At 43.2% G+C, this 22,436-nt stretch overlaps 1 protein-coding gene across 3 annotated transcripts; it reads right to left on the reverse strand.

Moving 5' to 3' along the window:
- Positions 1-6,097: 6,097 nt before the first annotated feature.
- Positions 6,098-21,712, reverse strand: pnn (pinin, desmosome associated protein). Of its 3 annotated transcripts, none has more exons than XM_080414997.1 (10): positions 21,583-21,712; positions 19,651-19,731; positions 17,733-17,804; positions 17,545-17,620; positions 16,226-16,320; positions 14,636-14,711; positions 13,008-13,163; positions 10,502-10,640; positions 8,454-9,028; positions 6,098-8,414 (listed from the first exon to the last, which is right to left on the reverse strand). In XM_080414997.1, exons 1-10 carry the CDS (start codon positions 21,696-21,698, stop codon positions 7,350-7,352), a joined length of 2,451 nt encoding a protein of 816 aa, XP_080271123.1. In that variant the 5' UTR covers positions 21,699-21,712; the 3' UTR covers positions 6,098-7,349. The 3 variants fall into 3 exon arrangements, with proteins under 3 accessions (XP_080271123.1, XP_080271122.1, XP_080271121.1); XM_080414996.1 differs by having other exon boundaries at positions 6,098-8,417; XM_080414995.1 differs by having other exon boundaries at positions 6,098-9,028.
- Between the last annotated feature and the right edge of the window lie 724 nt (positions 21,713-22,436).

Genomic DNA, 22,436 nt, shown 5'->3' on the forward strand with positions numbered 1-22,436 from the left:
GTGTCTGAATTCGTTTAATGTTTTCGGAAATAGACGATCTATAAGCTCACAACGTCGTGCGATGCGACGCGTTGTGAGCTTGTAGATCAGCTATTTTCTAGCTTTACTTTATACTTATACTATACGTACTGTATAAATCAGAGCCCAATTAGTTCATGTAATAATAATCTAAACCTACAAAGTAACTAAAGTTTTCAAATAGCTGTACTACATTTGCCCATGAGATGTAGTAGAGTAGAAGTATAAAGTATTGAATTATGGACATACTCAAGTAAAGTAAAAGTACCTGGCAGTACTTAAGGTAAATGTACTTAGGTCATTTCCACCATGGGACATCAGCTAGTGACCCCAGCTTGGACACTCAGGCACTGAGCTGGCAGGGCCTGGTATTGTAAATCGCCTTCATATTGTAAATAAATATGGTATTGTAAATGTGTTATTATACATACAGTATGGTATTGTAAATGTGTTATTATAAATATGGTATTGTAAGTGTGTTATTATACATACAGTATGGTATTGTAAGTGTGTTATTATACATACAGTATGGTATTGTAAATGTCTTTACTTTGGTCAGGGACTCACACTAGATCTTAAAGGACGACTTCACCGATTTTCAACCTATCTTCATATAATTGGTCCTCACTAATACTCATGATAAAATGGTACAATTTCTTTCTACTTGGTCTGTGTCTCATAGGAGGGCTGTGGACAGTCCAGAAACCCGTCTACCAGTGACATCATCGTTAGGCATGATTTTTTTTTCCAACAAGATTTCACATTTTTTATTTAGATTTTTATTAACACGAGAACAATGGCTTCTTTTATTGCATTGCAACTTTCCAGGAATAGAAAGCCTGCTGTTTCTATTAGCTTGTATTCCCCATTGATGATGTCACTGGTAGAAGGGACTCCACAGCCCTCCTCTGAGACACAGGCCGAGTAGATTTTTTTTTAACCATTTTATCATGAGTATTAGTGAGGACCAATTATATGAAGATAGGTTGAAAATCGGTGAAGTCGTCCTTTAATGTGTGCCCACTGCCTGTATAAATTCAGGGCTGACAGGTAAAGGGAACTTTCACATACATTGGTGCCACCCAGTGGAACAGTTTGGACACTGCAGCCAAAATGACTTTAAAACTTGAGAAGGTTTAAACAGTCAACAAAACAAAAGCTTGTCTGATGGAAAATGTTCCAGTCTGATGCAGGGAATTCTAGAACTTTACTAAGGTTTGTTTTGTTTTCATGTGTTTTAGATGTGTGTGTGTGTGTGTTTTTGGTCCGCTCATGTCTTTGTGTCATCACTTCCTATGTCACTTGTTTCTCCTGATTAGATAAAAGTGTTATCCCTGACCTAATCTCTCAAGAACAGATTCTGCACTGCGTGAGAATCTGTCGTGAAGGCTCGTCGTAACATGTACACACTGCGCTACAAGTGGGCGTGCCTTCAGATCAGGAAGCAGGCCGCGCTTTACCCAATCAAATGTAGTGGGCGGGATTCACATGTCCGTCGATCTTTCCCCCTCGAAACAAACCGAAACTAATTTAACAATAGCGTCCGCGGAGCAGACAAAACCACGGAAATATATTCACATTTTAACTTACTCTTTCATCATAGAAACAAGTGGGCTTATAACCAAAACGATCCATGTTCTCTGGGAGAAGTGGTGTTAGTGTTCCGTGTAGAAATATTGTTAGTGGGAATGAAAACACAAGCGCACCAACCGGAAGTGACGCGGCATAGGCATACACAAACACCGGTCTCCTTGCGCTCTGGCTCTACGTTTTCTTCCCCCCAGAGCCAACAGACATAGAACAAACAGCAGAGGGCGCTGTTTTTCATTTTCAGTTGGCGATGGGTTCCCAGATTGTCCCTGACCTGACAATGCCTTACTGAAGAGACCCCTGTTATTGAACAAACACTAGCAATGATTAGCTTATAGAGCTGTGTAACGGCCATTTAAAACAGAAAACAATAATCACTTACCATACCTTTAAAGCACTGGTTTTCAACCTTTTTCGCGTCAAGGACCCCCAAATTGACACATATTAGCCCACGGACCCCCATTTGAAAAGATGTGCCAGGGACTCAACCATTTTGATTTTGTGGGGGTCCCAATTTACACTGTATCATCATCATTAGTGTTCATTTAACTCTGAGAGTGTACAAATGGAACCAAATGGACCCTAACGGGTCCATTTGGTTCCATTTGTACACTTTCAGAGTTACAGACACATGAGGGTCAATTTGGTTCCTAACTATTAATTTTGCTGGGGACCCCCTGGAACCCCCTCAAGGACCACTGGTGGTCCCCGGACCAGTGGTTAAAAACCACTGCTTTAAAGCACTAAAGAAACCAGTTTAGAGGTGAAGGTGCCGTAGGGTAGTGGATCAGTCGCTGATCCTCTGCTGAGTCAGAACGGCGGGTTCAAGCAATGGGGGGGCGGAGAGCGGGCGCGTTCCTCCCTGTTGTTTCCACATGCGTTGGGATATGCGCACCAGGAGCGCGCTCACGCATTGCTTTGTATTGGACCAGTGCGCTCAGTGCCTTATGTCCCAACGCACCTGTAGTAAAGTTGGGGGGGTTATTACGTCAACAACATTCACACACATAGAGCTGAAATGTAACACTTGTATCGTTGCTGTCGGGCAGAAAGCTCTTATCTCCATATTCTAACTTTTTTTTCTTTTCGTATTTTTATTTTTTATTTTTAGCCCACGATTTTGTAACCCACTTTTTTACACCCAGTGCCAATTGTCTATGTAATCCTGGGCACTACCTTCCCTCTGCCAACCTAGGGAGGCCAGGGCCGAGCTCATGCCTCCTTCAATGCATGAGAGCCAACAGCTGGTAGCGCGTGGAAGGAACACGTTATTCCAACCAAGTTCGCGTCTGGTTGGTTTTAGAAATGCGGTTCGATTAGGCTGTATCGTCACGAGTCACCATAAATTACGGCCACCCGTTATTCATTTTGAATCTTTTCAGTGAGATTAGACTGCACCGTGTTTGTGACTGTTTGCTCTGACAGTGCAGTCTACACTACAGAACCACGTGGACCCTTACAGTCTACACTACAGAACCACATGGACCCTTACAGTCTACACTACAGAACCACGTGGACCCTTACAGTCTACACTACAGAACCACGTGGACCCTTACAGTCTACACTACAGAACCACGTGGACCCTTACAGTCTACACTACAGAACCACATGGACCCTTACAGTCTACACTACAGAACCACGTGGACCCTTACAGTCTACACTACAGAACCACATGGACCCTTACAGTCTACACTACAGAACCACGTGGACCCTTACAGTCTACACTACAGAACCACGTGGACCCTTACAGTCTACACTACAGAACCACGTGGACCCTTACAGTCTACACTACAGAACCACATGGACCCTTACAGTCTACACTACAGAACCACGTGGACCCTTACAGTCTACACTACAGAACCACGTGGACCCTTACAGTCTACACTACAGAACCACGTGGACCCTTACAGTCTACACTACAGAACCACATGGACCCTTACAGTCTACACTACAGAACCACGTGGACCCTTACAGTCTACACTACAGAACCACGTGGACCCTTACAGTCTACACTACAGAACCACGTGGACCCTTACAGTCTACACTACAGAACCACATGGACCCTTACAGTCTACACTACAGAACCACGTGGACCCTTACTGCAGTCTTTCCCTTTTCTTTGTATCCATTGCACTCATAATATAGCACAGGGCCGTAGGGGGTGAAATCCTAGTTTTATTGTAGACTTGTATTTTTTTCTTTTATTGAATACTTTATTAGTCAGAAGTGTGAACAGCATGAAGTACAGTCAGACATTAAGGCTAAAAGGATAACACAACAACGTACTGGGGGCTTGTTTCCATTGTGGACCATTCAGTATTCAATACATCAACACAGCATACAAGAATAATGCTTGTCATCAACAAATACAAACACAATATCTACAAAAGAGATGAAAGTTACATTTACCTTCCCTTTTGGTCTCCTGATAGATGTTTTGTACATTTACCTTCCCTTGTTTTGTCAGGCCAGTTCTGAAAGAAACCATTGTTACACATGCTTTAATGATGGTGTCAGGACATTCCACATGTTTTATAATTTATGTTTTATAATGTAATCATTTATATCGGCAAAGTAGCTAGTAACTTAAGTGTTCAAATAATTGTAGTGGAGTAAAAGTACAATATTTGCCTCTTAGATATAGTGGAGTAGAAGTAAAGGTACTTAAAATTGGAAATACTCCATGAAGTAAAATTACCTCAAATTGCACTTAAGTACAGTACTTGAGTAAACGGACTTAATAATATAATATAATATATATAATATAATATATATAATATAATACATATAATATAATACATATAATATAATACATATAGAGCTATTTAACACATATTTTAACCAAAGAAAATCACTTTCCCTAACTTTAAATGAAATATTAAAAACGAGATGACACAATATGGCACTAGTTTATATAATATAAACTATTAAAATCTACAAGCTCACAATGAGATGCATTGCTAGCTTGTAGATCTGCTATTTTCGGCACACCGTCGTAAAACAGTAGCCTGGTAAAGCCCGCCCTCCGGAATTCTCATTTCCATTTGATTTCAGGATGAGATTTCTGTAGGGAGGGTTTACCAGGCTAGTAAAACAGAGCATAAAATAAACATCAAAACACTTTTATTTTGAAAAGCAGAGCTGAAGCGCTCGCGTTGCGTTCAGTGTGAAGCTTGACACTAAATCCAGTTTTATTTTGAAGAGAAAGCGGAAGTGCTCACGTGGTTGCTCACGTGTCTCTTGACGCATCCTGAGTCAGGATGCCTCCGTTTTTATTCTATGCTCTCTGTCGCCCTCAAGTGGACAAAACCAGCAACAGACCTACAACCATACAGCTTCTAACTGGTTCACCCTGCCTTAAATCACTTTACTTTTTGAGGGTTGAAGTTGCATTTTAAAAAAAAGCTTAGCTTTAAAATATCTGTAAAATGTAAAGACTACAGCCCACTCAATGTACCCTAACCCATGATTTATTCTTTAATTATTAAATTCCTGAGGGTTATAGTTCATAGATTATATCCACCCAGTGTAATCTACCTATTGAGAGATCTTTAAAGGGGCGACTATAACGCATTTTTCCACCTGCCACCAGTTTCTGCCTCAAAATGACTTTATTTCAGTCTTGAGGGTTACATTTGAAAAAAAAAAAGAAACTATCCCACCTGACATACCAGCTGTAGTACCTGGTTGGGGTTAGCTCATTTTTCTTTGCTTAAAGTACAACATTCAATACAAATACATTTCTTTGGTGTGCGGTGGCGACTCCGAATACGCCACCAAATCTCACTCCCATGTTTTCATAAAGTCCTGCAGCCCTGTAGACCAGTGGAGGGTCTGGGTTCCAGATGGTCTCTTGCAAGTCTGTTAACTCTGTGTGTTACAAATGGAACCAAAAGGGTCCATTTGGTTCAATTTTTTAAACACTCAAGAGTTAGGAGTCCTTGAAATGACAAAAGTTAGAGAACCAATACAGTGGTAGACCACACCATTCTTCTAGCACAGAGGTCTTCAACAGGGGGTCCGGGACCCCTAGGGGGTCCTCAGAGTTACTACAGGGGGTCCGCCAAATCTTTGTGTGATTTTCATCTACAAGCACAACGCCGCTGCGAGGCGTTGTGCTTGTAGATCTGCTATTTTCGGCAAAGTGGTTTAGTATAGGGGGGGAAAAGAGCAGGCTAAGTACAGAGTGAAAGGTCAGGTAAACTAAGTATTGTTTAAGTGCATGGTTAAATGTCTGGAAATACACATCAACATGAATCCAACATGATAGTGCTGTGAAACAAGTCTATGAAGCTGCCTCTGAAATCTATGAAAAAATAAATATTCTATACAATATATAATGGGGGTCCCTGCTTTGTCTCGCTCTCAGCCAAGGGGTCCTTAGCCTGAAAACGTTGAAGACCCCTGTTCTAGCAGTTATGAGCACAATCATAGACTCTTTGACGGAAAAAGAACAAGAACAAACAAAGAAAACACAAGACGAATTCCATTATGATCAACTTTAAGCCAATTTTTATTGGTAAAAAAAAAGAAAGGGGAAAAACCTTTCCAGAATCCAGGACATTTCATCATCTCCCCTAGACAAGGAGGAAGGCCTTGAAACATTGCTCAGATAATGAAAAGCTTGCAGAGGATTTTACACAATTTCACAGCAACTAAAATGCAACTACCTCGACGACTTATTCTGTTAAAGCGAAGAACACAACGAACTCGCCCCGTATTAATCCCACCAAAGAAAGAAAGAAAACGAAAGACAAAAAAAATATCTAATTCCCACCGTTACAAAAACTTAAAACAGAACTTAAAAATAACAATAATAATGTTGGGAGGAAGATCAAATATTTTGGACTCACTTTTAAACCAAAGACTGACCCCAAAAACGTGTGTTGAGAGATTTATTAAGGCGGCAGTGAACTGAACGTTTGAGAAGCCTGACCCGATTTTACAATCATCTCAAGACACGAGATTAAATCGCCACCTTCCAGAGACCCGGCAGATTAAAAAAAAAATGAAAAACTATTTGAATCAGGTGTGGCTCCTGGTGAAACGTGACATTTGATGACCCCTCTGCTTCCATTCTGTATTCCTGTACATGTCGACAGGGGAAGGATGACAACCTTTCAACATGTCCTACCTTCGTAGAGATTGTCAGATATTTAAAAAAAGAAAATCCCCCCCAAAAACCATACAGAAAAAAACACAGAAATCCCGCTGAATTGAATCTCAATAGATAACATAGATTAGATTATTAACTCGTCTAATCAAGGACATTCATAAGTCCCCCGTTTAGTAAAAGGGGTAAAAAATACCAGTGTTAAAAACATAACTTTTTTTTCATAACAATGTTAACGTTTCATTAGTGGCGGACGAGAGAGAGAGAGAGAGAGAGAGGCCCATCGTGTTTTATGAAGTGAAGGACGGGACGGTTCGTGAGCCTCCATCTTTACACCCACTGGTTTCCAACGTCAGGCCCCCCCCGGGGACCACGAGGGGTCCCCCAAAAAATGGGTGTCTGTAACTCAGAGAGCGTACAAATGGAACCGAACGGAACCGATTGGGTTCTATTTGTACGCACTCTGAGTTAAATTAACGCTGAGGATTGTTATGGAATAGACTGGTGTCCCAGAGATAAACAGTATCAAATGGGGGGGGGGGGGGGGGGGTGGAGCCTAATGTATTTAGGGGGTCATTGAAATCACTGCGTTCTAAACCCCCTGGTGGTGATGTGTGGTATCACGGTCTCAGCGTCTCTTGTCCTTGCGGTCTCTCTCCTTGTGCTCCCTGTCTCCGCGGGAGCTCCTCCCCCTGCCCTCCTCCCCGCCTCCTCCTCCTCCTCCACTCCTGTGCTTCCTCTTCTCCTTGCCGCTCTTAGAGTCCCTCCCACCTCCTCCTCCGCTGCTCCCTCTCTTACGGCGGCTACTCCTCTCCCCTCCTCCTCCTCCTCCTCCTCCTCCCTTCTTGCGGTGGCGGTCAGAGGAGTCTCGGTCGGAGCCCCGGCGCTCTCTCTGCCGGTCGCTGCGGTGCCGCTTGTTGTTGCCGCCGGCGTCGCCGCGGCCTCCTCCTCCTCCTCCTCCTCCTCCTCCTCCTCGGCTGCTGGACGAGGAGGAGGAGGAAGACGAGGAAGAGGAGGAGGAGCGGCTGGAGCCCGAGGAGGAGGAGCCAGACGAGGAGCCGCTGGAGGAGGAGGAGCCAGACGAGGAGCTGGCGCTGCGACTGCCGCCACTCTTCTTCTTCTTCTTCTCCTCTTTCTCCTTCTTTTTCTTCCTCCCTCTGCTCTGCTCCTCCTTCTCCTCCTCCTCCTCCGGTTCCTCCTCATCCGTGTCCTTGGAGGCGGGGGGGAGGAGCTTATCTGGAGGTGTGGTTAGGGCAGGGGGCGGGGCGCTGGCAGCGTGGGGGGGCGGGGCCAGGGGGGCGGGGTCGAGGAGGTTAGAGGAGTCCTGGCTAGGAGCGGTGGACTCCTCCTCTTTGTCCTGGCCGGGCGGGGCGAGGGGCTGAGGGGGCGGGGTTAGGGAGAGGGAGACGCCCCTCTGGGCAGCGGGGGGGTCCAAGGGAGACGCCTCCACCTCCAGTGAGGCTATGACGGGCTGGGGGCGGGGCATGACAGGCTGGGGGCGGGGCATGACGGGCTGGGGGCGGGGCTGAGGCTGCGGGTCCGGCACATCCGGGCCGGGCGGGGCCGGGTGGTCTGCTTCCTTCTGGAGGAGGTCTGTGGAGTCCTGGCTCCTCCCCTCCTCCGTCTTCTCCCTCTCTCTCTCCTCCTGCTCTCCTCCCTCCATCTCTACATCAGCTCCTGGTGCTGGACTGACCTTCTCCTCCTCCTGCTGTTTCCTCCCTTCCTCTCTCACTTCCTTCTTCTCCTTCTCCTCCTGCTGTTTCCTCCCTTCCTCTCTCACTTCCTTCTTCTCCTCCTCCTCCTCCCCCCCTGCCTCCTCCTTACTGCCCTGCTCGCTCACCTCCATCTCCTCTCCCTCCTGCTGCTTCTCCTCCTCTCCCTTCTTTACCCCCTCCATCTCCCCCTTCCCCCTCTCCTGCTCCTCTTTCTCCGTCTCCTTCTCCTTTCCTGCCTCCCTCTCCGTCTCCTTCCTCTCCTTCTCCTTCTCCGTCTCCTTCTCCTCTGCCTCCTTCCTCTCCTTCTCCTTCTTCTCTGCCTCCTTCCTCTCCTGCTCTTCCTTCCTCTCCTCCTCATCTTCCTCCTCTTCCTCCTCCTCCTCATCCTCCATGTCTGCGTCGTCACCCCGGTTACCTGTCACCTTGACTACCTGTCCTAGAGGCTGCTTACCCTCCGTCCGCTGGTCCGTCTTCGTTGCCACGGCGACGCCGCTGTTGTTGGCCTCGCGGTTGAGCTGCTGCTGCCGCCGCGGGCGCGACTCCATCTTGTTGAGGTGCTCGGCAAACGCCTCGCGCCTCTCCTCAAACACAGCTGCACAGAAACACATAAAGTTACACATCAATTAGCCTGAGGCTACGAGCTCAATCCATGGTCTTGAAGGGCGGACCCAAACACAGCCGCCTGGATTTGTGCGTGGCTTCCTATTGCTTCACCAATCTATGTCCCCGCCTCCCCTCCCCTCCCCCCCTCGGCCTGTGCACGGAGCACGCTGACGTCACCAAATTTAGAGCGACGCCCCTCTGCACTCTGATTGGTTAGGAGATAACAAGGTCCAAGACCATCGTTCCTGCATCGCTCCCCCAGGCTTTTTTTCTTTTGTAACAAAAAAAAAAGCCTGGGTTTCCGAGGCTACACATCAATTAACTCATAGTGCCAATGACGTCTTTTGACGGCCGTTTTCAGTGTGCCATTAGTGCCAATGACGTCTTTTGACGTCTCCTAAAATTTTCAATTTTTTTTTAAATACAATTTTTAATTTTTTTTTTTGGTTATTTTTTTTTCTTTTGAATCTCAAAGGAACTAGGAGAAAACGATTTTCAAAAAGTTAATTCTCCATCCACTTCAATGTTAAAATGTAAACGGAGAAAAAAAATTCTCCGTTTGACCCAAAATGCCTTTGGCATATGGATCAACTAGCTTGAAATAAGCCTGGCAGTGAATGAGTTAAACACAATATAATATGAGTTACACATCAATTAGACACAATATAATATGAGTTACACATCAATTAGACACAATATAATATGAGTTACACATCAATTAGACACAATATAATATGAGTTACACATCAATTAGACAGATGAATTCCCAGGTGGAACTCTGTTGGTTATTCATTAAGAAATTAGAGCCTCTATGTGGTCTAGAGTAGAGTTCTGAAAATGAAGGCCTGGCCTTAACTGGCCATAAGTTTAGGCTTGAAAAACCCGAAAGTCAAACATCCAACAAGCTTTGAACTGAGCAGATTGGACCCTCCGTTCCAGAGAAAATGGCCAAAACATCTTGAAAACGGCAACTTTTTGCCGATTTTCGAGTTTTGGCCATTTCCGCCACTTCGTTTTTTCATAACACAGGCTAGGAAGGTCGGAGGGCCACGCACTGAGTAATAGACCGTTCAGCGCCTAGGGGCAGTTAGGGGCAGTTAGGGGCAGTTAGGGTCAGTTGAAATTTATTTTTTGGGGGTAATATACGTTTTTTTTCTTAAGCGGAACCCAAGGCTCGGCCCGACTCATTAGCCTACATTTTCGTCCAGGCCCGAAAACGTTCTACTTTTGGTACTTTTAAGTACATTTTCATACCAGTATTTTTGGTTAAACATTCGAGTACTTTTTCCACCACTGGTCATCAAACACAGTCAGCCGGATTCATACTTGACTGCGCGCCAGTGTCACGCCCCCGGAAACTAGCACGTCTACGAGCTCTAAGATCTACCGTTTCTTTCCGGAGCGTGACACGGTGGGCGGGGCCAGGTCTAAACGCCAGGCATCGGGAACGGGCTTTGCTCACCGTTTAGTTTCTTGGTGGAGTCGTGGAGGAGTTTCTGCGAGGCAGAGCACATCTTCCCCGGGACGTAGAAGATGTGAGGCTTGGTCTTGGTGCGGATGTATTTGACCAGGTGTGTGTTGTGGCTGGTCCACTCCTCCTGCTGTGGGAACAGACAGCGGCAGGTTAGTCAGGAAGAAGAGAGTCAGGTTAGTCAGGAAGAAGAGAGTCAGGTTAGTCAGGAAGAAGAGAGTCAGGTTAGTCAGGAAGAAGAGAGTCAGGTTAGTCAGGAAGAAGAGAGTCAGGTTAGTCAGGAAGAAGAGAGTCAGGTTAGTCAGGAAGAAGAGAGTCAGGTTAGTCAGGAAGAAGAGTCAGGTTAGTCAGGAAGAAGAGAGTCAGGTTAGTCAGGAAGAAGAGAGGCAGGTTAGTCAGGAAGAAGAGAGTCAGGTTAGTCAGGAAGAAGAGAGTCAGGTTAGTCAGGAAGAAGAGACTCAGGTTAGTCAGGAAGAAGAGAGGCAGGTTAGTCAGGATGAAGAGAGTCAGGTTAGTCAGGAAGAAGAGAGTCAGGTTAGTCAGGAAGAAGAGAGTCAGGTTAGTCAGGAAGAAGAGAGTCAGGTTAGTCAGGAAGAAGAGAGTCAGGTTAGTCAGGAAGAAGAGACTCAGGTTAGTCAGGAAGAAGAGAGGCAGGTTAGTCAGGATGAAGAGAGTCAGGTTAGTCAGGAAGAAGAGAGGCAGGTTAGTCAGGAAGAAGAGAGTCAGGTTAGTCAGGAAGAAGAGAGGCAGGTTAGTCAGGAAGAAGAGAGTCAGGTTAGTCAGGAAGAAGAGAGTCAGGTTAGTCAGGAAGAAGAGAGTCAGGTTAGTCAGGAAGAAGAGAGTCAGGTTAGTCAGGAAGAAGAGACTCAGGTTAGTCAGGAAGAAGAGAGGCAGGTTAGTCAGGATGAAGAGAGTCAGGTTAGTCAGGAAGAAGAGAGGCAGGTTAGTCAGGAAGAAGAGAGTCAGGTTAGTCAGGAAGAAGAGAGGCAGGTTAGTCAGGAAGAAGAGAGTCAGGTTAGTCAGGAAGAAGAGACTCAGGTTAGTCAGGAAGAAGAGAGGCAGGTTAGTCAGGATGAAGAGAGTCAGGTTAGTCAGGAAGAAGAGAGTCAGGTTAGTCAGGATGAAGAGAGTCAGGTTAGTCAGGAAGAAGAGAGGCAGGTTAGTCAGGAAGAAGAGAGGCAGGTTAGTCAGGAAGAAGAGAGTCAGGTTAGTCAGGAAGAAGTGAGTCAGGTTAGTCAGGAAGAAGAGAGGCAGGTTAGTCAGGAAGAAGAGAGGCAGGTTAGTCAGGAAGAAGAGAGTCAGGTTAGTCAGGAAGAAGAGAGTCAGGTTAGTCAGGAAGAAGAGAGGCAGGTTAGTCAGGAAGAAGAGAGGCAGGTTAGTCAGGAAGAAGAGAGGCAGGTTAGTCACCTTTTTTTCACTGACGAAAACTAAATAAAAACTAAGCTATGATGACTAAAACTAAGACTAAATAAATTGACAATTTCGTCAACAAATAAAAACTAGACTAAAATGTTAGTGAGGGATCTAGTGGAGAAGAGATCCAGTAGAACTAAAAGACAAGACATTTTATGCCTGGTTGGGCTCGGGTGTTGCGCTCTGAAAATAGCAGATCTACAAGCTCACAACTTGCATGCAACCAAGTGTAAAATCAGTCATTACGACTCCATCAAGGCACAGCCAAAATACATTTTAGTCGACTAAATCAACTGTAGATTTAGTCGACAAAAATCTGATGATATTTAGTGACTAAAACTAGACAAAAACTAAAACATTTAAGAATGACTAAATGGAACTTGATTCAACAGACTGACTAAAACTAAATCAAAAATTGCTGTCAAAATCAACACTGGTGGCAGGCGTGGAAAAACTAAACCAGTAAAGCCGATATTGGCCACTATTTGACTTTTTCTGATGGCATCAGCAGTAATGTAGGGCTTTAATTGTATTTATGGCATTAACTTAATTATACAAAGAAATGATTGATATATTTAACAATCTTAAACAATCAAATAGCAGATCTACAAGCTTACAACGCGTCACGAATTTCAGCTTTTTGTATTATTGAAAAAGTGTTTCAACATGGAAACAATTAAATAATTGTGATCATCTCAAATAATTGCGATTATGATTATGAAATAATTGTGACAGGCCTACACTACAGTGAAGCAGACAATATATCGCTATTTTTAAAATATTTTCAAGGTGACCTCCCTCTTTTGGGAATGTCATTGTAGGAGAAATCTTTCACAAATAGCCGGTCTACAAGCTCACAACGCATGACGATGTGTTACAGAGCTTGAAGATGGGCTGTTTTGGTCTATTTTTAGTTTTTCAAATTGATTATTACAGGTCTGTAACTCGAGTTATGGGGGTCCTTGAAATTAACACGTTTTGAGAACCACCGGTCTAGGAGTGGACTATACAACAAGGGTCATCGGCCACAGAACTCCAGTATCAGTCGGGCTCTACACTCCAGTCTCTCCAAACCGGTTCTTACCAGTTGAGCCAGTTCTACTTTCTGCTCCAGCAGTCGTAGCTCCGTCTGCTTGGCTCTACGCTCCTCAAAGAGCTCTCTCCTCTCACTCTCCACCTTCTTCTTCTCCGTCTCCGCCTTCACCTCCAGCTTCTGTTCTATCTCCACACGCCGCTTTTGCTGTGGAAAGACAAGAGTTACTGCTGATCAATGCGTTCTCCACCCATTAAGACCTGGAACGCATCCGTGTCATTTTTATGATTTGAGCACATTGTTTTACACTTTGGCTATTCAAAAATAGCAGATATACAAGCTCGTAGCACGGCACCGAGTGCCGCGCTACAAGCTTGTAGATCTGCTATTTTTGAGAAATCGTGAAAATGTGTGCAAATCTTTGAATATATATTTATAAAGTGAAAATTTTTAACTCAAAGCTTTGCTTCTGGGGGTCCCTGGAACAAAATATTTAGAGGTGGGAGTCGGCGGCCAAATACATTTTGGGGGTCCTTGACATGAAAAAGTTTGAGAACCACTCGTATAGAAACATAGGTTTTTCAGAAAACTGTTGGGAATTAGAAGACATTTGTAGAATGGGCTTCAGGTCTTAACTCATTCACTGCCACTGACGTAAAAAACGTAATTTGTCCCGTTTACCAATCCTGCCATAAAAAACGTAATTTTAATTTTTAAAAAAAAAAAATATATATATATTTTTTTTTAGTTTTTTTAGTTTTTTTTTCAAATTCGACCCAAAGACCAAGGAGATATGATTGTTTAAAGATCTACACTCCCATCCACTTCCTTGTTAACTTAAAAATTCTGTATCTCGGCTCCTGAGTACTTTTTTTTTTCAATGAAAAATCTCTGGCAGTGGGCAAACGCGGCCAGCAATAATTGTGGCAGTGAATGAGTTAATGGGTTAACGTTAAGTTTTCATACGTCCAACTGGTCACACCGCGGTGACCCTGCTTTCTGATGTTTAGATCTGTGATTATTTAATAACGTGATTATATTCAATAATTTAAAAGGAATATTTCACCCTAAAAATTACTTATTTTCTATCAATTACACACCCCATGAATTCATGGAGATTTATTTTGTTTTTGACAGATTTCTGAGCCAATAATTTGATGACGGGTGTATTTCCGATAGGAGAATCAAAGTGTCTCCTTTGAGTCTTCGAACGGATACAATAGCGTCTTTCCGGTAATCAAATTGGCTTAGGAACGAGTTAAAAAACAAAATCATCACCATGAGGCGAGTAATTGATAGAAAATAAGTATCAATGATAGAAAGATTTTGTGCTCACCCTGTCTGTAGACTATAATCATAATGTAACATGTGTCTGTAGACTATAATCAGAATGTAACATGTGTCTGTAGACTATAATCATAATGTAACATGTGTCTGTAGACTATAATCATAATGTAACATATGTATAGCTCTGTCTGTAGATTATAATCATAATGTAACATATGTATAGCTCACCCTGTCTGTAGATTATAATCATAATGTAACAGAATATGTTACAGGGTGAGCTATACATATTATGTATAGCTCACCCTGTCTGTAGATTATAATCATAATGTAACATGTGTATAGCTCACCCTGTCTGTAGAATATAATCATAATGTAACATATGTATAGCTCACCCTGTCTGTAGCGACGTTGGACTCCTGTTTGAACTTATTCAGGGTTCCCATCAGCAGGCCGAACATACGCCGATTCCTGTGAGCAACAAGAACACAACGCATGTTTACTTTCATTTACATATAAAATACATCAGTCAGTGGTTCTCCTTGAAGCCCCCGGTTCTTACGTCTGAGAAAACCTTTTTAATCTTTTACAATATTACCCTAAATTTAACTCATTTCCTGCCAATCGCGCATAAAGTCGTTCTATTAAATAGCGCACTTGTCCGCCAAATCGCATAAAGTCGTTCTATTAAAAAAATTAGGCACGCTGTTTTAGGCACCGTAACACAGCTCTGGGATGATCCATCGTCACTCAGAGAAGAAGTATGAGGATGTGACATCATTCCAAAAAAACGTCACTTCCGCCCGCCCTGACTATGGGATTTTCAGAAAAACAGCTGTAACTCAGTTGCTGTTTTTTGCATTGAAAACCATAGACATATAAAGGTAGACGCCTCATTCGGCTCTGAAGCGTTCGTATCTCGGGCGCGCTTCCTGCTTCCGCAGGGCTGCCGTGTGCGTCACAGACGCGGAAGTTCGGTAGGCCAATCAGAGGCAGGTGGGGGCGGGTCATTTTGTAACCCAGCTTTTAACCCTTTAAGAGGCAGCAGCTGTGCGCAGCATCTAGTTAGTTGGAACTTGGCAAACTCCACACTCTATTTGTGAAATTCAAATAAGAGACATGGTCCTTTTTCATATCAAGGCCCATTCTTTTTTCAGCATTTGAGTCACGGAACACCGTTTGATGAGCTTTAGCGTCTCTCACCCAAACTTAGAATATGTTATCGTTCGATAAGATGTTGTCAAAATAACAATTCTTTACGTTCTCTAATTGTGTACTTGTTTAGTAAGTAATGCAGATGTTTAACAATTTGACTCTTGACAGAGTGAAATGTTATACTCAAGATTTAAAGATCTATAAGGGTCCATTTGGTTATCAACTCCATCATTTAGCTGGGTACCACCTGGAACCCCCTCAATGACCACTGGTGGTTCCCGGACCACTGGTTGAGAACCATTGCACTGACAAGTCCCGGAAAAGACGCACTGTGATTGGCCAGTAGTCAACGCACTGTGAGCGCTGTGATTGGCCAGTAGTCACTTTGAGTGACAGGTTCCCTGCGGAAGACGGAAGAGCCGCCGTGTATTGCGATACCAGTCGCCCCAATGAACTGCAGAGGCCAATGAGGTATCTAGGTTTCTAATATCTATGTTGAAAACCACTGTTTTCAGCGAGCCACAGCCCCAACATGGTGGATCGCGGTTGGAATGTTGTGGTCAGTCTGAATACACAGATCCCTCCTCTCACCCCTTCCCTCCGCCTTTTTAGTTTTTTTTTAACACAATGTCTCCTCCACGGCGTTTCAAATATCATGGGATGAAGGTAATTACACTGGCAAAGGGGATAACAAACGATGTTTAATACCTTGGCGGGTGATGTGATAGTTATAATTTTGTGCAACAGGCTTCACACCCCCCCCCCCCCCCCCCTGTGACCTTTGGCATGCCCCCATGAAGTGGGTAAACACTGACACACATCAGGCCTACCTCTGCTTGCCCTTCTCGTCCATGGTCTGGTCCTGGATGAGGTCTCGGCGTGTTCTCTCCTTGGAGGTAGCTACCACTGACGACTGCAACGCCGGCTGTGGGGGGGGGGGGGGGGTGGGGGCAAACAGGTCAACAAAGTGGGGAACACTAGATATGGGTGCAAGACACAACTAATACAATACAAATTAATCCATTTTAACCCATTAAGACCAGGGACGCATCTGTGTCACCTTTTTGATTTGAGCTAAAAAGAGCATTATTTTACACTTTGGGCTATTCAAAAATAGCAGATCTACAAGCTCATAGCGCGGCCCGCGCTATGAGCTTGTAGATCTGCTATTTTTGAAAAATCGAGAAAATGTGCGCAAATTAATATATTTATATTCTTTTAAAGCGAACATTTGTAACTCAAATCCTTGATTCTGGGGGTCCCTGGAACAAAATATTTTGAGATGGGGGTCCACGGCAAAATACATATCATTGTGGGGGTCCTTGACATGAAAAGGTTTGAGCACCACCAAACATATGTTTTTTCAGAAAACTGTTGGGATTTATAGGAGACATTTGTAGAATCGGCTTCAGGTCTTAATGGGTTAATCGTAATAAATGTTCCATGATAGCAGATATACAAAGCTCACAACACTTAACAATTCAATGCATTTTGAGCTTGTAGATCGGCTATTTTCGTGCAATGCAGTTGTACAACAAAGTATAAATAATGTGTCTTGGTTTCTTATCTGTATCTTTTCTATATATTTTTACATGGTATGCCTTTTATTTCTTCCCAAATCCTAAATTGTGATTTATTTTCAACACCGGTGCTGTTGAATGCACTGCATTACTCTACGACTTTGCAAATGAGTGTCATTACTCAGTGTAATTTCAAGAATAAGTCGATCTTGACTGAATAAACAGGTTATAGGCGGTTAAGACGATGGACGCAGTCCATTATAGATGAGAAGTCTATCGATGTTCACTAATGCATACAAATGTAAAACAAATCGCTAAGAACATAATCAATAGTTGCAGACTAGACATGAGAAAGCAGGAGATAACAGGGGACTGAAGGGAGACAGAAAAACCTCCACATTTATAAGTGAACAGTAAACCTGTTAATATTATGACTCATGAGCATCATCACATAATCCCTACTCTACTCTTCTCTAGTGGCGTGGAAATGCACACTGTAAACAAAAAGCATTATTACAGTTAAGGGTTTAGGCCTTTAGCAGACACTCTTAATCCAGAGCGACGTAGTGGTTTTATCATCCACCCAGCAATGCTTCACCACACACACACACACACACACGGCCTTGTACCTTTTTGACATCGTCATCGTCCTCGGCGTCGCTGTCGTGACGCACGTCTCTCCTGGCTCTCTGGTCCCCCGCCAACCTACAGGACACACAACACATGAGCAACTTTAATTTAAAAAGACATTCACTGCGTTTCCTTTGTATTCACTGTTCACAAACAGCTCAGTTAAGACTAGTTTAATAAATCTCACCTCAGCAGGGCTCCTTCTATGTCTCTCTGCTTAGCAGGGGGGCCGCCCGTTCCCATGTCTGAGAGACCACGTCTAGGACAAGAGCAAAAACACACATTAACCTCTTAAGCCACATACTGTGTACCTCCACACACACTCTTTGAGTGGCAGATACATCCCCAAAAAATAGTGTAAACATTTTTCAACATGGAGACGATTATGCAAAAATAACTATTATCTCAAATAATTGCGATTCGACGATTATGTAATAATTTTGACAGGCCTAACTACATGCCCTCATACACACCTCATACACACCTCACACACACCTCATACTAACTACATGCCCTCATACACACCTCATACTAACTACATGCCCTCATACTAACTACATGCCCTCATACACACCTCATACTAACTACATGCCCTCATACACACCTCATACTAACTACATGCCCTCATACACACCTCATACTAACTACATGCCCTCATACACACCTCATACTAACTACATGCCCTCATACACACTTCATACTAACTACATGCCCTCATACACACTTCATACTAACTACATGCCCTCATACTAACTACATGCCCTCATACTAACTACATGCCCTCATACACACTTCATACTAACTACATGCCCTCATACACACTTCATACTAACTACATGCCCTCATACACACTTCATACTAACTACATGCCCTCATACTAACTACATGCCCTCATACTAACTACATGCCCTCATACACACTTCATACTAACTACATGCCCTCATACACACCTCATACTAACTACATGCCCTCATACACACCTCATACTAACTACATGCCCTCATACACACTTCATACTAACTACATGCCCTCATACACACCTCATACTAACTACATGCCCTCATACACACCTCATACTAAGCACCACAATGAAAACAAGCTGTATGTTTTTTTTGCATTATCCTTTTGATGATGGTGGGTGACATTGTTTTATTTCATAGCCAATAGCCAATCTACAAGCTCACGGCTTGTCACGTTTGTGTCACGGTCGCAGATTAAAATAACCCATTAGATAAAACATGCAGGCCTATTTATTAATTAACGTGTCCACAATATATATTGAATTTTATTCTTTATACTTACATAATGAAGATATTTGACCGATTTATGTCCTTTATCTGACTTTTCCTCAGTTTCCCGTCTATTCTTATGACTATATTATCCTGTAGCTTGTACAGAAAATGTCACCGGTTTGTTGTGGCCAGCGCTCTCTGTTCAAACATGTGACTTCAGTGTAAAGAGAAGAGAAGGTACTTGTATCCTGCCTCCATTTCCCCATAAAGCTTCTCAAACTGACATGAATAAACACTTATCACCTTGTTGAGACACTGGACAGACCGGGGGGGGAGAGTTTCACAGAATGGGTTTCAATGGGTTGTTAATTAATGATCATCCTTTGTTTAGTTCAGTAAGATACCCAACACTAGTGAGAGACAGGGTCCAACAGAAGGGTCGATTATGTTGATCAAAAAACAACCGTGTCACACCCGCTGTGAATGCACCTCAACAACCAGGACCTGTCTAGGGAAGGGAATTAGGCAACTAATATCTCAGTCGTTGCTGGCAATGGTGGTTGAGAACAGTTCTTACTCATTGGTGAAATGTCCGAAAAATATCAACTATTCCTATTCTGGAAAAGGAGGAGGACGGGTAGAGAAGTGTGTTTGGCGAGACTATAAGTGGGCGAGGAGGACAACGTTCAAATGTTGGGTGTGTCCACAGAAACGGGTATCATTATGACATCATCTGAAAACGTTGGTCTACGGTTATGGACAGAGACAGCTTTTAAAACACATATTAATGAAGACATTTTGTAAGAACAAAATAATCCCCAGTGATCAGTAAATGGGGTCAAACAGTGACACAGGGGGTTAAACATAAGTTACCTGAGCAGGTTGAGTCCTCTGCCTCTACCTCCACCTGGGCCTGCTGCCAGCGGGCCGCTGAGACGCCGCACCTGACCCGGTCTGAGAGAGAACATAAACATATTTAATAATAAATAAACACCTGACCCGGTCTGAGACACAACATAAACATATTTAATAATAATAAATAAACACCTGACCCGGTCTGAGAGACAACATAAACATATTTAATAATAATAAATAAACACCTGACCCGGTCTGAGACACAACATAAACATATTTAATAATAAATAAACACCTGACCCGGTCTGAGACACAACATAAACATATTTAATAATAAATAAACACCTGACCCGGTCTGAGACACAACATAAACATATTTAATAATAATAAATAAACACCTGACCCGGTCTGAGACACAACATAAACATATTTAATAATAATAAATAAACACCTGACCCGGTCTGAGAGAGAACATAAACATATTTAATAATAAATAAACACCTGACCCGGTCTGAGACACAACATAAACATATTTAATAATAATAAATAAACACCTGACCCGGTCTGAGACACAACATAAACATATTTAATAATAATAAATAAACACCTGACCCGGTCTGAGACACAACAACAACATATTTAATAATAATAAATAAACACCTGACCCGGTCTGAGAGACAACAACAAGATAAACATATTTAATAATAAATAAACAAACAGTTGACTCTGTCTGAGAGAGAGAACAACAAGATACACTTATTTAACCCATAAAGACCTGAGGCGATTCTTAAAAATGTTTTCTAAATCCATTTCAAGTTTTTTCAAAAATAGCAGATATAGAAGCTCATAGCGCGGCACTCTGTGCCACACTATGAGCTTGTAGATCTGCTATTTTTTGAATAGCCAAAGAAATCTAAAGTGACACAGATGCGTTCCAGGTCTTAATGGGATGATAATAATAAATACATTTAACAAACAGTTGACCCTGTCTGAGAGAACAGCACACAAGAAGATATGTGGGAACAACAAGATAAACGTATTTGAAAGTAAATAAAATAAACAAAGAATGCATATAGCCTAAAAGTCTGACTGTAGTGTGTCTGACATCTATCAACACTTAAGGCGGTTACACACCGGCGAATGTGCGAATATACGCAAAATTCGGACCCTGGCTCAGAGTATTTTTATATTCTGATATAATTTAGGATTACAAAGCAAAATTGATAAAAAACCGTATTACATGTAAATTATAAATGCGTTCACGTGACTTCTTATCTCTGCCGCCGGGCCCATAGAAAGAACAGAACAGATCTACAAGCTCACAACAACTGAGCAGTAGAGGAAAGTAACCAGAGTATTTCTACATCGTGGTATTGGTACTTTTTTACTTTTTTACTCAAATACCCGGTAAATGAGCTTTATTCTGGTCTACCGTAACACCCGGTATATGAGCTTTATTCTGGTCTACCGTAACACCCGGTATATGAGCTTTATTCTGGTCTACCGTAACACCCGGTATATGAGCTTTATTCTGGTCTACCGTAACACCCGGTATATGAGCTTTAGTCTGGTCTACCGTAACACCCGGTATATGAGCTTTAGTCTGGTCTACCGTAACACCCGGTATATGAGCGCAGGCTAACCCAGGCCTCCTTCCTAACAGAGGTGCTCCTACAATCAAAATAAAATAACACCCTCTTCATGCTGTTAATAAAACATATTCTAACGTCGTTTAGGTGCTTTTTTTCGCATTAAAAAAGGTTTAATTTAAATAAACACATATAATGTGATAACTGACGTCATTACAGCCGCTCGAGCGGCTCTGAGCTCCACGCTGCCCGATGGGCGGGCCGTTAGCCGTTAGCCGCTCATGCTAACGCTCGAGCCCACAGGCCTTAATAAACTACATAAATGAATGAAAACAACGTCTCGTCGTTCCTCTCCTCTCACCGGGATTCGTTGGGGTCTCGTCCCGTCAGTTTGCGGATGTTATCGTCCACGTTCTTCAGGCCTTCCTTGGCCTTCTCCAGCTGGTCCTGCAGACTCCGCACCGCCACCACCGCCATCTTTCTCTGAGTCCTCTATCAGCGTCTCGCTCTGATGTATGAGAACTACAATGACCGGCTGGCTTTACGACGTGCGCCTCTTCCGGTTCCGCTTCTTCCTCGCGAGATTACCCTCCCCCAGCGTGATGTAATATGAGAGTTACGACAGTAGCGTCGGCTCCCACGGTTAGAATGGAATGCGGAAATGATCGTTCTATCTCTATGAGATAGTTCCAGTGGTTGGAACTATTGAGTACATGTTACTTTACAGCACCACTGCCTCCTCCCTCCTCCGCCGCAATGCATCTCCGGGAAGAATGCCCGTTCTCTGGGCTGCTATAGGCTAATGTAGCCACTAGATGGGGCTGATGCTCAATAAACAGAGTAATGTTCCACTTACATTTAATTATTTTAGGGCAGTGGTTCTCAAACCTTTTCATGTCAAGGACCCTAACATTGATTATGTAAATCGGTCGCGGACCCCCCATCTGAAAATATTTTGTGCCAGGGACCCCCCCATACAAGATTTGTGTTGTTAAAATGGTTTAAAAATACTATTGTTTTAGTTGTTTAATAGCAGATCTACAAGCTGCATGGAACAGGAAATACAATGTTACATACCATTACTAATTATGTATTTAACAATTACAAACAACTCTGCTGTAACACAATTGTACTCAAGTACAGTACTCGAGTAAATGTACTTAGTTACTTAGTAGGTTAACAAACATAACAGACAGGAAGAGGGGAGCTGTGTTT

The sequence above is a fragment of the Gymnoscopelus braueri genome (genome assembly GCF_963280865.1).
Source record: "Gymnoscopelus braueri genome assembly, chromosome: 19".
NCBI lineage: Eukaryota > Metazoa > Chordata > Actinopteri > Myctophiformes > Myctophidae > Gymnoscopelus > Gymnoscopelus braueri.

Coding starts and splice junctions, on each gene's coding strand:
- pnn (XM_080414995.1), bottom strand. CDS start 21,698: ATGGCGGTGGTGGCGGTGCGGAGTCTGCAGGACCAGCTGGAGAAGGCC. Junction 17,805..19,650: donor AGAGGACTCAACCTGCTCAG/GTAACTTATGTT, acceptor CTCTTGTCCTAG/ACGTGGTCTCTCAGACATGG. Junction 14,712..16,225: donor GACGAGAAGGGCAAGCAGAG/GTAGGCCTGATG, acceptor TGTTGCTCACAG/GAATCGGCGTATGTTCGGCC.